We start from the raw sequence: 17981 nt of genomic DNA on the forward strand, positions 1-17981 counted from the left end.
GGCTTTACAACGTGACGCATCTCCCAGATGCCTTACATTGTCAATACCCCGAAGCATGGCGCATCTTTTGTGCCACCGCTGCGTCACAGAAGTGACGCAACAGCAGTGTAAAAGAGGCGCAAGGGGCTTGTAATTCTGCCCTTTACACTTTACTTAACAGTGTTGCCCTGACCCTCGTTGTCTCAAATGCACCTTGGAGACAAAGTGATTTTTGCGTCACACAATCAAGAATTTACGTATTTAGTCATTGTTTATGCATATATATTTTGGGCACAATAACTGTATTATCAATCAGTTTGTGGAAAAAGGTCAAGTGGTTGCAAGATGTCTGGCACACATGAGTGTTGATGACACTGTTCTCTTCCACAGTCCTTGTCCCTGGCCATAATAACCTCACATATTTTGATACAACATGCAATATTAATCTGCCCCGAGCTGCTGAAAATGTGAAATGCTATAGCGGGTTGAATGTCCGAATATTGACAACAAATTATTGCGTTACAAGTATATCAGAGACAAACTACTAATAACCAGAAAATTATTAAGGTAATTATATATAGGTCAGTGTATAGGTACTATTCTCAACTCCACACCTATGTACCTCAGTGGCGGTTGCTGCTAAGGAGCCTAAGACTATTGCCCCACTGCGCCCTCTGAGCTGCCACCAGTGGCAGCTGGTGGATGGTAAAAGTGGGGGAATGGAAAGCAATAGACATCCTCTCTGCTTTACGACACACCAAGATGCAAATGCTCACCCTCAGTACTGTATCTGACTTGAAGGCCATTCTTCCTCCATGCCTAGATGGACTGACAGAGCTGCAGGTGAGAGTCCATCATCACGGGCAAAGGACAGAAATATGACCAATCACTTTGTGGCTTCAAATGAAACCATAGAATGATTGGCCATGGTCTTTCATAAGTTCACCCCTGCATGCACTGCCTTGACTGAAGCTCGTGATCACATCACAGTCAATCATTGCATGCTGTTTATAGTAATAAACAGCACGAGAGCCACGCAAGGATTGGTTGGAGCCGGTGCAGCCAGCGCTCTGAAGGAGACTAGGGGGCAGCGCTGCCTTCCCTCTGGCTGCCTAACACAGCACAGGTTCAAGGGGCTGAAGTGTGCATGGCGGGCTGGACACAGTAAGAGACCTGTCCGATCCAAGATGCACACTTGAGTTTATCCCAAGGCAGCCAATCAGATAGGGTATGCCAAAAGCCCTGTTCACACAGCGCCCACGTGGATGAGATATGTTTTTAAACAAATAAGGCTGAGACTTTTTTTCATGAGTTCCTTACCTCCAGTTTTGACTGGCGCATCACTGCGTGTTATCTTCGTGAAGGAGGAATTGAAACACATCCCACCTAAATAAAAAAAGGGAGAAAAATACGCTGTGACTAGTGTTCTTGCTTAAAGGGTAAATTAATGTGATGTGCAAAATATAATAGATTTGTTTCACAGTAGTGCTCCATACTGGAGCTAGTGTGCCCTGTTTTACAACTGTAACGTTTCTCAGATGTGGGAAGATGCTCGGGTCTTCTGCAGAGGGACAGCTATCTTTCTTTACACCAGGAGCACTCAAGATCTGGAATAACAGCAGAAAGATCCTGGACCATGCTGAAGGACGATGGATGGAAAACCAAGGGACTCTAAGTCTCAATAAAGTCAGTAGCATGTCATTCTAGAAGTAGCTGTATGTCCTTCACAGTTATCCTAAACGAAACTCTTGTACGAAAGGTGCAAAATTATATCTTTGTATATTTGAAGGTACTTATTTGGTGCAATTGTAGCAATGATTTTGTCTCCTTGTTTTTCACATCCTAACCCGTGCTCAGCACACGATTTATGTTTTTTTCGTTCTCTGCTAAAGCAGGGCACACACTCACTGACCATTTCCAGAGGGAGTTACCTCCAGTGGTGTGAGAGCTAAGGTCTGATGGATGTTGTAGTATCCCCATTGGTAAAGCAATTTGTTTCTCTTGAGGTGAGAATTTGAATGGAAGAGTGTGACTCAACAGCACGGTTATTGAAAGAACAGTCTGCTAGAATGCTGAGCCCGCCTTTGGGAGAGTGTGAGGGCCTTTTCCCAGGAGTGCAGTATGTGGGATGGGGTCCGAGGTAAATCCATGTGTGGCCTGTATGTCTCTTAAATGTCTACTCGAGAACACTCCAAGGTCCCAGGAAGTTGCTGAGCTACAGTGTGTGAATGGACGAAAGCTAAACTACGCCATATTTACATCCGACCCTGTTCAGTTTCCCCATTGCACTGGCGCGCTTTTGTCTGCCTAGTGCCATGCAAATCGTGACTTTGAAAATCCCAAAGTAGATTTTGTGTTTGAGCTGTGCTGAAAAAGTGATGCAACTCTTGCATAAAATCCTAGTTAATCTACCCCAAAATGTCTTTTGTATCTCATATGCCATACAATTGAGCATGTCCCTCCAGGGCCTTCCTGTTCATTTGCATGCCTCTGTAATCCTGAGCAAGAACACAGATGTAGCGTCCTCATTAGCCTGGGTACCCGCTAATGGCTACGCCACTCACAGAGCTTAGTAAAACATGTCTTTATTTGTCTGTGTGTAACTGCAAACTCAACATTCTAAACCTGCATTCGCTTAACTCAGCTCTAAACACTTATGTCATAGTTCTATGGAGTCCTTCAGGAGCCAAAAGGGTTCCATCATTGCTAACTCACATGACACTATAGGGGGGCGTGGCCAAGCAGGCCAAGATGGCCGCAGTGCTTCTGTAGAGCTCCGCTCCGCAGACTGCAATTTTCTGACCAAATATGCCAAAATAACATCCCTACCTGCCGGAAACACAACGGTACCGCGAGCTCCGTCAGGGCTGCGGCCGCGCTGGCAAAATGGCGGCACCCGGTGGGTTCTGAGGGCTCCCACAGGTGAGTTGGTGCGGATGAGGGAGACGGCGGGGCCCCGCGCAGCTACACTTGAACATCGGCTGCCGAGCCCCGGATGCCAGTGAGGGACATCTGTCAAGCCCGAGGACACAGCTGCAAAGAAACACGCGACGGTGCCCGGGGTTCTGCCGGAGCTGCAGCCACATTGACAAAATGGCGGCACCCCGCTGAGCTCTGAGGGTTCCCGTGTAAGGGCCGGAGCATCTGGCGGAGACTGAGGGGCGATCCAGCTTGGGCCGACTGTGGAGTTCCTGCCCCGGTGAATGGTGGTGACCGAGATGGAGTGTGCAGAGTTGCTGGCTGCATCATGGCGGCGGCCGGCGGACCCTCAGTGAACCTGTGGCGGTGGAGAAAGGGCTGGCCGAGCATAGACACGGGGGAGTGCCCAGATAAGGTCCCGGAATGAATGAATGAATGTTGGATTTATAGAGCGCGTGGTTACCCGGAGGCGTCCCAGCGCTGTACTACTGGGGAACCCGTCCTGGCTTTCCCTGTGAGATGGTCTCTTACTGGGCATCCCCAAAGTGCAGCCAGGCATCCCCGGCGGTGATGGGGCCGGAGTGGAGATTAAGCAAGCTATTGCCCAGAGTTACAGCGTGGGACCCCATGGTTAGAGTGGCACCGCGATGAGATTTATCGGGCCCGCTGACATTGGTCCTGCACCCGGCCGCATGGGGAATTGAACCCTGGTCCCTGGCCGACCTCTGCCTCCGGGTGTGCTGCCTCTAACCATTGAGCCACACTTCTCCACGGTGGCCCCCAAGCAGATGATAAGGAGAGGAGAGGTGGTGAGGTGGGGGCGCAACGGTGACTGTCGGTGGGCCCCCCGTCACCGGGATCTTCGCACATATGGGAACGGATCCTGACCATCCAAGACAGCTGGCCCGCGCGGAGGTACACAACGGCATCCTACCACCTCCCCAGACACGGCGCTAGGCCTCGAGGCGTGCTGGGGAGGGTGTGAGAGACGTCCAGGCACGTAGGCCGGCTGCAAGAGGGGGGACTGGCAGGTTAAGCACAATGGGGCATATTGAATATAGCTACTCTACAACTGGGACCACCCCAGGTTAACTGGAGCAGCGAGGCGGTGTGTGGGAGCGCATCAGCGACCTGGATAGTACAAGCCACTTGGACACACCTGAACTGTGGGCGGTCTGCACTGCTGGTGATAGCCCTGATCCCCATTGAGCCTTTGAGGGATGTGGACTTGGTAAGGCGCACAGAGGGAGTGTGGGGAAGAATATTACAGTGACTAGAGTGCCTCTTGCAGGGGGTGAGGGGCGGCCCTGCGACCCCCTATTGGCCCCACCCTGATGCGGCCTGGAAGACTCTGGGAAAATCACCGGTCAGACCCTGCACAGCCCCGAGGGTACACATACGAAGCAGGATTGTAAGATCCCTTCGGGTTAAGGCGGGAGCCTGACCGAGCCGCGAGCGTTCAGCAGGCTGGGAGGAAAGAGAGACGTAAAGGATCCCCCAGCGACGGCCAGCACGAGAGTTGACCAACATGGGGCTACAACATGTGACGGGCACTACGCAGACTCCAGGACCCCCAAGAACAATGTCCCCGGCGCCAGCCAACACGCGGCCCGGAAGGGAGGCCATGGGCCCAGACTCAATGTCGAGCAAACTTGACAAAGTCTTAGTGGCAATTGAGCAATCAAGAGTCACCATTGAACAGAAGTTCGGGGAGCTAGCCACGGACATCAACCTGCTCAGGGACGACCACAGGAAGCTTGCAGACAAAGTAAACCAAGGTGAACAAGTGCTGCACACTATGGAACCTCAAATACAACAACAAGACACCCTAAAAGACTTACAGGTGTGGGTAAAGATCCTGGAGACCAGAACAGATGATTTGGAGGGATGGTCCCGGAGGAGTAATATTCGTATCATCAGTCTTCCGGAAGGAGTGGAGGAGACCGACCCTCTTGGCTACATCGCAACATGGATCGCAAAGTTCATGCCAGCAAGAGACTTGACTACGTTCTTCTCTATTGAAAGGGCGCATCGGGTGCCGGCCCGTAGGCCACCCCCAGGGTCGACACCCAGACCATTCCTCCTTAAACTGCTTCACTTTCAAAATAGAGATGCCATCCTTCAAGCAGCAAGGCGCCAAGGAGTACTTCGAATGGAGAGCAAGCAGGTTATGATATTCCCAGATTACTTGCGGGCAGTCCAGCAGCAGCGAGCCACGTTCTTGGTGGTCAAATGCACTCTGCGCCAGAAAAATGTCCAATACGCTCTTCTATTCCCGGCTCGCCTCAAGATCATGCATGATGGGACCACATACTTTTTCTCCGACCCTGCGAAGGCTGGTGACTGTATCGAGCAGCATCTGTTGCGTGTGAACAACCTCGGGAATGCACAAGCCTCGGGTCGATGGGCCGCCGACGCCGACAACAGAAAATAATCACACTTACTCAGCTCAGCTCCCGATCGGACTCCTCCGATAAAAACTCTCCTGCTCTTACGCAAATCATCGCGGAACGCCGGAGGGTGCTTCAGGTGGTGGTGGAGCTGGGGGCCCCAGGTGGCAGCTCGGATTGCGAGAGGGGCCCACACATCTTCACCTCAGAGGAGGAGGGTAGTGACATCAACACCATGGGGGACGGCTCAGCGACGCTGCCGGTGGTGACTCCTCAGACGGCAGACAACTTGATTTCACGCTCCAAAGCTGCAACATTATACACACCAGAGGGAAATTCTTCGGAGCCCACATACCTCCCGGAACAGAGGACACCGACCAGATATTACACGGGTACCCCGATGACTACTACTGAACTTGTGGGCCCGAGGGCCGGACTGGCTACTAGACCACACCGGTAGGCAGTGACTATCCAGAAAGCAATCAAGGACCATTTCCACGTAGGCAATGTGCGGGTTGCGGTGGCGACAGCGGCAGAAGGCGGCTGGCAACCCCCTCCTCTTTATGGAACGAACTAGAGTTAGCACATGATGTGCAGTTTGGAAGTATCTCCTTGAGGGATAGGTCCAGTTAGTTGAGAAAATTTCCCGTGGACTCCAGTTAACCCCCTCCGTTCCTTTGTTACTTAACTTCCTCAGGGGTGGACATGCGCTACATGCAGACAACAAGGTTGAATAGTAGAAATAGGAATTTGGTTGGGAGGGCAAAGCGTGTGACACTTGGGGCATTGCAGCGAGTGACCCAGAATCCCAATACTCTGTGCAATGGGGAGTAGGACCCTCAACACAGACCTGAAAGTGATCACACTCAATGCACACAGCAGGCAAATGGTATGCGATTTACGCCTATAGGAAGCAGCAGCAGGCGCAGATAGTCCTCCTTCAGGAGACACACCTAACGGCAGTAGAGGTAGAAAGCCTATGCAGAAAATGGCGGGGGATTGTATGTGCCACAACCTACTCCGCCTTTGCCAGGGGGACCCTAATCTGGATCAGACCTGGGATCCCCTTTCAAGAACAGTCCAGGCTAGTAGATAAGGAGAGCAGGTACCCCCATTGGTGGGTCACCTTGAGGGTAAAGAACTATTGATTAGAAGCATATATGCCCCAATATAGAGCAAGATCAATATTGGTGCAGCCTCACTGGTACGTTAGCACAGTAAGCAGCAATACCATGGTTGTTGGGAAGTGACAATAATTGTGCCTAAATATAGAGCTAGATAGGTCGCACCCCCCCACCATCACAATCCTCCGCATTGAAACAAACAGAACACTTTAAGAACTGGGTAACCCGCTAGGCACTGGTCGATGTGTGGTGGAAACAAAACCCAAACGGCAAGGTATACTCATTCTTCTCCGCCCCACATAATTTAAGAGTAAGACTGGACAGATTCCTCTGCTTGGCAGTGATGCTACCCCAGATACAGTATACTGATTATATAGGTAGAGTTCTATCCGATCATGATGCACACACAGTACTCCTCAGATGGAGAGCACCACACCCCCCGGTACCTATGTGGAAATTACCAAGAGACTGCCTCACGGATCAGGCTTTCTGTCAAATACATGGCTAACACATCCAGGAACACTTGACACTGAATGCAGGCACAGCATCTACTCGATTGGTAGAATGGAATGCGTTTAAAGTAGAGGCAAGGGGAGACTGTATTCAACACATAGTGGGAGTGAGAAAAGTGTTAGAGCAGGCATTGCAAACCGCGGAAAGGCGTCTAGCGGACCTAACAAATAGCATGGATCGAGGGGATGCAACTCCCGAACAGGTGGCGACAGCGAAAACGACATATGCGGAAACGGAAAGAGACATGCGCAATTATAATTTCAGACTGTATGCAGCCCGGGTACATCGGGAAGGGAAGGGTACACTTTTAGCCTGGCTCGCGAAACAAGACATGGATTTGCACCCGTCAGAGCACTACTGGATGTGAAGGGCGACCTTAAGCAGTCACAAACAGATATCCTGGGCATCTTTCGTGACTATTATGTGGGAATCTATCGTGCCCCACCGCAGATCTCACCACTAGTAATAGACCAGTATGTTCGCTCCCTGCCATTGCCCGAAATTCCACCGGAGGAAAGAAAGGCTTTGGAAGCTAAGATAAAATCCCCAGATGTCACTCACGCGATTCGGGCCCTGGCAAGACTCAAGGCGCCGGGAATGGACGGCTTTCCCCTCAAATTTTATGTCACTTTTTCAAGACAATTGACCCCCAGACTTGTTGCTGTATATGAGGATGCATTGCAGAGAGGGAAGCTCCCGGGATCACTCAGGAAGTCCACCCTGGTAACCTTTCTGAAACCGCACAGGGACCCAACTATCCCAGCATCATATAGACCTATAACATTACACACCGCAGATTGTAAGATCCTGAGGAAGATACTGGCCGATCGGTATACACAGGTTCTGCCTCAACTGATCCATTCAGACCAGAATGGGTTCCTCCCAAGGCGAAGCCTGTCGCAAAATATACATAGGCTATTTCATATACAGGATGCCGCACAGGAATACTTCCCACGAGCTGCATGCCTTATGTTGGACCTCGAAAAGGCCTTTGATACATTGCTATGGCCATATCTCTTCGCGGTGCTCCGTAAAGTGTGTGCTGGCCCGGACCTACTGGCATACATGCAACTTCTCTACAGGGGACTCACCACCAGGGTGAGAGTGGGGAAGTACTTCTCAAATCCGAAATCCAGTGGAGCGTGGTATGAGACAGGGTTGCCCCCTGTCCCCCCTCCTCTTTGCCCTGGCGGTGGAACCATTGGCCATTAGGTTGAGGCCAGGGGGGGAGGCCTGGGGAATTCCAATTGCAGACACGGTACACAGCGTGTCGTTATATGCTGATGACCTCCTGATATATATGAAGGACATCACAAGTGATCTAACGCCGATCTGGGAAACATTGCAAAGCTTTGCAGAAGTCTCAGGACTTTAGGTCATCTGGGTAAAGTCGACTGTATTTCCCCTGGGCCCCCACCTGGCCCCATTGGAAATAAGGATAGGACCCCAAATCATCGGATGGAGCGCAGCGGCGCCTCGATATATAGGGGTGAGACCATACCATTCACCTGACAACTTGTACGAGGGAAACCACCGCAAAACGTTAGCTGGGTTACGAGCCGCAGTTTCCTTCTGGAAGACCTTACCCTTGGCCCCCATAGGAAGAGTGGCCCTAGCGAAGATGATTATGGTTCCCAGACTGTTGTACTCCTTCGCTAATCTTGCAGTGTACCGCCCGCTCCTTTTTTCGCGAATTGGAAACACTACTTGCCACTCTGATATGGGGTGGTGGCAGGCACAGAGTAGCCCTTCATACACTCTACTTGCCCACCATGCAAGGGGATTTGGGGGCCACCTCCTTTGAGGCCTATTTCCTGGCAGCGCAGCTTCAATGGTTGTCCCATTGGACAGCAGGCAGGCATACGGACAAAACATAGACTGATGAAGGTAGGCTACGGCTCCCGGCTATCCGGAGGCTGTTGATGCTGGGCACTAAGCTGTTGCGTACAGACCCCCTACTGGTCTCCATTGCCCGGAAATGCCTGATGCGCATACACCGCATGTCCAAGGGTCGACCTCTTTATTCTCCGCTGCTCCCGTTAGTTGGTTTCCCGCTCCAGGAGCACTATTATACCGCGTGAGCCCTCCAGTTGTGGACGGACTGTGAGGTGACGGAAATGGAATCCCTGTTTGAGGATGGGCAACTGGAAACATATGCCCAAATAATGGATAGTTATGATCTCCCTCCGGGCCAATTCCTGGTGCATAGGCGTTTAGTAGACAGCGCCCGTCAATGTTGGGACCTCACAGAGGGTGAACCACCGACACATCCGGTTCTACATACAATCCTGCGCATGGGGGTGGGCAGACACTTAGTCATATGGCTTTACAGGGTGATAAAGGAACTGATCATGTCCCCATTACACACCCTGCATCAGAAATGGGAGGACGAGATAGGAAGAGTACTCAATGACAAGGAGTGGGAAAAGGCTTTAGAATACCCCACAAAGGTTTGCAGAAATGCGCGATTTAAAAACATTCAGTTGAATATCCTTCATCGTGCATATTTAACGCCTCATCGACTTCACCAATGTTTCCCGTATACACATTACGCCTGTCCCAGATGTCATACCCCGAGGCAAACTTTAAACACATGTTCTGGAACTGTTCCATAATCCAATCTTTTTGGGGGAGAGTCCATCAGGTGCTGGAGGTGACGGTACACCTCACGTATATAGACACATGAGAGGCATGTGCCCTGGGGAAGACAGAAAAGGTGCAGTGCAGATTTGCGTCCCTTGCCATACTACTGGCGAAGCGGGGAATAGCCATGTACTGGAGCGCTCTGACAGGGCCCCCGGAAGCTGCCTGGACTGGCGTCGTTAAAAAATGGGGGGCGGCGGAAAAAGAGGCAATAAGGGATGAGGAAGTAAAGGGGATCCGTAAACATTCCATCTCCATTGAGTGGGCACAACTCATGTTCCAATTCACACAGGAAATAATGCAAACTGACTCCCCCGCAGCAACTCAATCTCTATCCATAGCCCCACCCCTGTCCCCATGCACACATGATAATACAGGCACGATATAACTGGAAGAGGAAGATGGCTGACTTTCCACTATGATCTCCCCAGGCAGGGACCCTGACTCAATGTGTAGAAGATAGTGTCCATAGGATGTCGCGCGCCCTGATCAACCGATGTCACAGATACCTCACATAAGACATGAAACCAACCCACGTGATAGATGTTTGCCACACCATAGAGTGCAACCCCCCTGATTTCCCCTCCATTCCCTATCATTCCCCCAGTTAATGGTTATATGTTTACCCCTCCGCCACATCAGGCAGAGGTTCTTAAGTATTGGGAACTCAGGCAAGAGTATACAATGCAGAGGTGCGCAGTGATAGAGTGGGGGACTACTGCTTCATTTGCTCCCGTGCCAAAACCAACTCAGGCAGTCACGGGACACAGATAAGTCCATCCTCCTACACGCTAGATCACTGGAGACGCAGTATCCATGTAATTGTGCTCTTCTGAGCTGTAACGTCATGTTATATGGTAGAATGGATATGTTACACAATGTTGATATGGACCCCTTTTTCATTTATTTGTGTGTTTTTTTCTTATATGCATTACCACAAAATGTATACCAATTTAACATGAAATTCAAAATTCCCAATAAATGAAATTTAAACCAAAAAAAAACTCACATGACACTACATCTCCCTTTCTGGTAATTTTTTTTTTTTTTTTTACAAATATATACAATTATACTTCTTCAACAAGCATTCTTGGCACTTTGATCACACGTCTCGACATGTCTTCGGAAACTGGAGCCAGGCAGTAGAAGTTTCAATGATCTGCATTGGCAATGTAGGATTGACAGCTGACAGGGGTTATTACATTGTTATTTCAGACCAGTCTCTACATTGACATAGTCCCTGATGAGCAATGAGCCACATGGCAGAAATGCAAGGAATCCCACGTAATGGACTCCCCAGGACGTTGGGCAGTCACCATGGGTCCTTTGCTGGTCACAAAATGAAATAGTTCAGCATCAAAGGGAGCATCAGATTTTCGTTTTCTAGACTGACAAACAAGTACTTGATCTCCTCTAGGGAAAGTAACATCTTTGGCATGTCTACAGTTGTCTGCATAGGCCTTCATTTTTCATTTTACAATCCAAGTCTCTTACACAAGGTTCTTCCTCAGTCCTTCCTCTTGTGTTGGTCCATGGTTCCCCCGAACATCAAGGTTGCAGGGCTTTCACCTGTGGTCGAGTGAGGGGTTGAACGGTAAACTCACAGAGTAGAATTCAATAGACTCTTAAGCTCGAGCTTTTATCAATACAGCATGCTGAACAGCTTTCTTGAGAGCACCCATTAAATGTTTGACTAGGCCATTAGCTTGTGGCCATAGAGGTGTGCTGTTCTGATGCTTCACATTAAGATGACTGGGAAAGTCTCAGAATTTTTGACTGTTGAAAGGAGGGCAGTTGTCAGATTTTAGGATTGTAGGGACACCCCATGTTGCAAAAATGCCGTCTAATCTCTTGATGAATATTTCTTGAGTGATGAATGAGAGATCTTCTATCAATGGAAAACAGGAGTATTCATCAACAATCACCATCAGGTGATGTCCAGTGTAAAAAAGGACCGAAGAAGTTGACAGCAATTCTTTCCCATGCATGCTGTGGCAACTCTGACATGTTTAATGTGTGTTGAGTTGTTGTCAGTGAAAGGCAGTTGCATAGATGACAGGCCTTCAATTCTCTTTCAACTCTCTCATTAAGATGGGGAAACCAGACTTGGTCTTGGAGAGCTTGCTTTGTGGCAACAATTCCACAATGTACTTCATGGGTCACTTCAAATATATGTTGTTGTATACTCTCTGGAATAACATTTCTCAAACCTCTCAGGACAACACCTTCTTGAGTAATGAACAGTTAATCTTTGACATTTTTAAACTTCTGGTATGCACTGTCACTAGTAAGAGGTCAAGTGAGCTGGTACCAAGACTGGTGTAATAATATCTTTCAATTTTAACATGTCACTATTTTGACTAGTGGCAGTAACAATTTGTTCCAACGAAATGACAGCTGGTGTGCTTGATTTCAAAATGAAAACTAACATCAACTGTGGCTTGACAGAAGAGAGTTTGAGATGCTGAATAAATATGGCAAGACAAAGTTCACAAAAGATTGAAACTAATGGGTGAAGAGGATCAAATATGTTATCATTGTAACAAGTGCTATGGGTCATATACAATGGAAAAAAGTCTGGAAAAAAAATTGTTAAAAAAATTGCGGAAACCAGTATATTACTACAAGAATCAGAGTCCTCCGAGAAAGCGACATCAACCAAACCCAATGCCCACCTCCAACAACTGATCAGAAAGCAGAGGATCTTCAATGTGTTATCTGTGGCTTAGCCAACAGCAGGGCCAAAGGGATTGATGAATGGACAAAGTACAGAGTATGTGAGTTTCAAAGGGTAAACTTGTTTTTAACTGTAGCTAGCCTCTTCAAAGATAATGTTTTCACCTGAGCAGCTGATCTAAACAGTGAGGTGAATGTATTTGAAGCGGATTTGTATGCCCACCAGACCTGCATGCACGCATACATTAGAAAATATGAATGTACAATAAACTCCCAGCAGCAACGTAACTGCCAGCCTTCATTTCAATTTGTACTCTTGGAAAAAGCAAATTAATTTTTAAAGCCACTCTTGAGTGCTGAGTATGGGTTCACATTAAGTGAGATTAGAGAAATAATGGGCAACACTGATGAAACTGTACTGATCCATCATAATAAAATAAAGATTTTTCTTGTGAGAATGTACAATGATAGAATTAGTTTTTGTCAGTCTAACAAAAAGAATGGGCTAGTAATGGTGTTCTCAGCTGATTTGACTCTTGAAGTTCTTGCTACCAAAATAAGATCACAGTATATAGTAAAATCAGCAGGAACCATTTTAAGAAATGTCCTGAAAGTTTTTAGATTTTGGACTTAATGGCAAATTATGTGATGCCACAGAGCTCTGCAAATCATGGGATTCAACAAGAATGCCTGATATTGTCTTAAGATTTTTTACATTGTTGCTTAATATAAGCAAATGAAAACTGTTAAAAACTAAAGGTTTTGAGTTCGGAACAGAAGCTGACAACATTGATGGTGGCTTTCAAGATATAAGTGAAGATGTGGAAGACAATTCCATGAACCAATGGCCTTATGCTGTGCAAGTGTACTGTCTTTTCCAAATCATGTTTTAATAATGACATCACCGCAACGAGAAAACTCCACTACACTCAATGACTGCCCACGCAAGTGCAAAAGTAGAGAGCTAATCACTTCAATGAATAGGATTGGCGTATCAACATGTTATAATGAAATAGTTTGGCGCAGGAACTTGTTAGCGGCTCATGCTGTAAAATCTTGTGAATCCGACATCACAGCACTTCCAAGTCACTTTACCAGGAAGTGATTTTTAATTACTGCTCTTGATAATTTTGATTTTGAAGCTAGCTCTTCTTTGTCTGGAATATCAAGCACACATGATACTGCCATGGTGCTTTTTCAAAGTCTATACCAATGAAGTAGCTGCAGCGAAACAAGCTGTGTCTGCTGTAGGCATAACAAATTAAGCTGCAAACTGATAACCCAACTGCCTTGCCAACGTGTTCAAAATCATTACAAGCCATCAACACATACCAGTCTACCAGAAAGTTTAAAAGTGACTAAAACCTGATGCTGTAGTCCGTAAAGCTGATTTAACTGAATTTATCGTACTACTTATTCCTTGCGGATTGAAGGTTGAAGAAAAGGCAGTTCCTCCATGGGGTGGGATTCATGCTCTGATCTCCCAGAATACTGTCTCACTGAAGAAAGTTGGGTTTCTACCACTAATACTATCACCAGTCACACACTGTGCAACAGTATACACAGCTATAAAAACTTTCCAAAATGTGTGTGCTCAGCTTAAAGACCAGCCTATCCTGCCAATGTTCTGCAATGAATGTATTTTCCATATTGTAGCTCACATTTTTATGAGTAATTCAATGGAATTTGATGATCTTTATCCAATGATGGGCATTTTCAAAAGGCCAAAAATTACATTGCGGTGTGCAGGAAGTTATCTCTGTGGATGTGGCATAGACAATGCATCTATTGAGGCTAACATCTTTTGCAGCAAAACTGTCCAGTCAGTATTGAGTTGAACTAATTATGTTCATTCCTTACAAGGTATGCTCTTCATATCCAAGGCTATAGAAACATTGCATTGGAAGGGTTTCTGGAACAAGAATGACAAATTATATTTTGCATCTCTTATCTCTGAAGCAAACAGGGTAGATGAAACCAGTTCAAAAGGCTGGCGGTAGATGAAAACCCAGTTCAAAAGGCTGGCGGTAGATGAAAACCCAGTTCAAAAGGCTGGCGGTAGATGAAAACCCAGTTCAAAAGGCTGGCGGTAGATGAAAACCCAGTTCAAAAGGCTGGCGGAAGATGAAAACACAGTTCAAAAAGCTGGCGGTAGATAAAAACAGACAACAGAGTTTTCATCTACCCCCAGCCTTTTAAACTGTTCCATAACCTATCACTTTTTTGTGTATTTTAACTCTATGTACAGTGTTGTTTTGAATAATTTTTGGCATGTATATGGTGGTATATATTTGTCTTCCCATAGGCACATACTTATGTATATTACTCTTACAGAACTGAAAATGACAATATAAATATATGTATATAAAACTATATAATTAATATACCCCCAAACATTTTTTGGGGAAAAATACGAATATTGTTATCCATGAAATATCTTAAATAAAAATATTTTGTTATATAAAAAATACATAAATGGTTTCTGTAATATGTATATACCTTTCTAAATGTATTACATTATGGTTTGTGATGATCAAGACATAGAAAGGTATGGCCTGATATGCTTTATATGGCTATAACTTGTATCTCGCCATTACCTTTTCCCTCATTGTATCCACCTCTAGCGTTATCACTCAGTATGATGCATAGTCTTAAGTTGCGTGGCAGCGCTGTACCTTTCTTTATGGCTTTTCCAGCAAGTTCTTGGCCAATGAAATGTACATTTCTAAAGTGAAACATGTGTTATCTTCAAATGCTTTACACAGGCTGGAGTTGGCTTCGACTCCACATATGGCAATAGTCGATTCTGCACTTTGACGGAGGCACACGTGGCATGCAAAAGCAATTTGCTGGGCCATGGCAGACCCTCAGGGAGCGCACTGTTGTTCTACGGGATATTTATCATATATCTTGTCGCCAGTTGTAGCATCCTCCCCAGAGAGTGGATCCGCTAATGACTAAGCCACACACAGAGTTTAGTTTCAAAACATCTTCCTTCATCTGCGTGGAACTATGAACTCAATATTTTAAAGTTACATTCACTTCACTCCATTCTAACACTTACGTCATATTCCCACAGAGTCCATCAGGAGCCAAAAGAGTTCCATCATTGCTAACCCATACTGCACTCCAACAGGCCGGGTGCAACACAGGCCCCTACAGCCCCCATGGCACAGGGAGCCCCTGCTCTTCAGGCGGCCCCCATTCAAACCTAAGACCTAGAAATGTCTGTGAGATACAGGGGGTTTAGGAGCTCCTCAACACTTTCTGCAGGGGGGCCCATTGTTCTGCTACCCCACTGCACACTGTCATCTTCTCCTCGTCATTGCCTCAACACTGACTTATCAGTAACTGAATCAATATTTGTTTGTAGTTGAAACACTTTCTGAACTATATAAGTGCTCTGCGAGCAATAAAGAGGGCAGCCGCAGCCCATGCAGGTAAGAGCGGTGGGGCCGGGTGGGGGGGATTTCGACAGACGTTGACGAGGGGAAATTAATTATTATTTCATTTTCCCTCGTGGGCATCAGTCGAATTCCCCCCCCAACCCGGCCCCACCGCCCTTACCTGCATGGGCTGCTCCTGAAAGAGTGTGCAAACTCTTGAAGTTCCTAATGCACTAGTAGTACTGCAATCCCTGTGAGAGAAAGACAGTGGAACAATTTCTAGTTTTTCAAAACGTCACATAGGATAGCACCAAATATACATAGCCTTGATGGAGGGAGGGTTGCTCCTGCACCTCATAGGAGACAGGGGATTATATTATGCCCCTGCAGGGTTTGTTATTAAGTCCAGTTCATGACCCTTTCTCTGTCGGTCACTTACTGTACAAGAGGAAAAAGGTTCCACTAGTTCATTCATACACAGAGCCACAACCCTTCCTTCCTTTTTTTCAGAAGTACTTAGAAGACCGACAGTAATAATGAATTTCAAGAACTCCCTCCCCACCACCACCAGCTCAAAGTACACAAGGGTAGAGTTTGAAAATCTACTTGTTTAGTCGATCCAAAGTTTACAGCGAAAGTTACCGTAACAGCAATAAATACTATTACATTTAAGAGAGGAGTAGTTTAACATGAAGATCAATCTAATGAGAAGAAACTCTGCTCTGCAGAGAATTCTTTTATTGCCAATGCTTACTTTTTAATGTATTGCAGGGTTCTTGGAACTGGGTAGCATTGTCCATGGCCTCCTGCAGCTGGTTCAAGGTGTCATAATAAGCTTGTGTGAGGTCCAATGAATAATTCAATGCAACTATCACGCTGTGATTTACCACAATGCTGCCATTGCTGGAAGAAAATGAAGAAATGCATTAATGCAGGTTAGACATTGGAATATCTGTCATTTGATGCTGGTCATAACAGGTCGTGCATATGTACCACTCTGAGTTTTAAGTATTTAATATGACTCATGTTAATGTTAATGTTAGTTGGGATTTGTTAAGCGCTCGTACGCCCGGAGGCTTCATGGCGCTGTAGAAGGAGCCAAACAAGACAGTCAAAGGATAAGCAGTGCTATCAGTAGTAAGCTTGAGAAAACAACCAGGTCTTCAGAGATTGCCTAAAGCTGAGGATGTTATCATTCTGCTTTATATGGAGAGGAAGAGAATTCCAGAGTACAGCAGCTTGATGGTCGAAGCAGCTGCCTCCGAGGCGTTTCCTTTTGAATGGAGGAACAATCAAAAGTGATTTGTAGGTGGATCGAAGGTGACGGGAGGGGCAATATTTTTTGAAAAGATCTCTGATAAAAGAAGGGCCAGAGTCGTTCAGAGATTGCTCTATAAGTGCAACATTCTCTTGCTTTCTTGACAATGTAATCCAGCACCTGTTAACTCTCCAGACTAATCAATCCAACATTCTTGAAGTTTCTAGGCAACCTAATTCTACATTCCTGCACTTTCACTGCAAACTAATGCAACAATTCTTTACTTTTTTATGATCCAATCTAACTTTTGTGTACTTTCTGAACAATCTAATTAAATGATAATGCCCAGACCATTTAACATGATATTCCTTTACTTTCTCGACAACCTCATTCATTGTTCCTGTACGTAAAGGACTATCCAACCCAAAGTTCATGTTATTTCCTGACTAAACAGTTCAATTGACATTCCTTATTTGTCTTCATATTTGCTAAATGGTGTTTCCATTCTTCGCGTTTTTGACATGAATCCTATGTAGTAGAAATGGAAATTCCACACCAGAAGATCACATCAGGAAATCTCTACCACCTGGTGGAAGCAATGTCCAAAGATGCGTCTCCCCAACGTCATAAAACTTCATGGCGGCATTTAAAAAAACAAATAGTGTGTGAAAAAACATGCAAAAAAGTAGATTTTGTAGGAAAACATGCAAGCCTAATGTTTCTTGTTGAGTTGCGTGAAAAATATTCTTTGTATAGTTTACTTTTCTGAGATGTTTTGCATGGGTTAGAATCATCAAAAAATCATTCAGACTGTAAGAACCAAATATTCAATTAGGAGAAATCGAGAAAGCTCAAACTCTAAAATACCTGAGAAGAGTTTTTTTTTTTTTTTTTTTTTTTTTTTTAAAACCTTTATTTACGAATGCACAATACACAGCGTCTGCCTACAACCCCGCGGGGCCGGCCGCTATGACATAAACAGGCTGAGTGAAAGTAGAATCAGAGACAGCACGTTGTTGAAGCAAACTATCAAGTCCACATTGTCGGTAGAGCATAGTTTCATACAAAAAGGATAAGAAAGGTTTAATTTTAT

The 17981-nt window shown here is 46.2% G+C and overlaps 1 protein-coding gene across 1 annotated transcript in view; it reads right to left on the minus strand.

The window, feature by feature from the left end:
- The window catches only part of LOC147692124 (mucin-12-like), a 587862-nt gene that overhangs the window by 154033 nt on the left and 415848 nt on the right, over positions 1–17981 (minus strand). Inside the window, exons 10-11 of the mRNA XM_086936740.1 lie at positions 16385–16533; positions 1300–1365 (exon numbers count right to left, since the gene is read on the minus strand). Of these exons, the coding sequence (XP_086792866.1) occupies positions 1300–1365; positions 16385–16533 (215 nt within the window). The remainder of the gene's footprint in view (positions 1–1299; positions 1366–16384; positions 16534–17981) is intronic.

The sequence above is a fragment of the Lissotriton vulgaris genome, chromosome 9 (genome assembly GCF_964263255.1).
Source record: "Lissotriton vulgaris chromosome 9, aLisVul1.2, whole genome shotgun sequence".
Taxonomy (NCBI): domain Eukaryota; kingdom Metazoa; phylum Chordata; class Amphibia; order Caudata; family Salamandridae; genus Lissotriton; species Lissotriton vulgaris.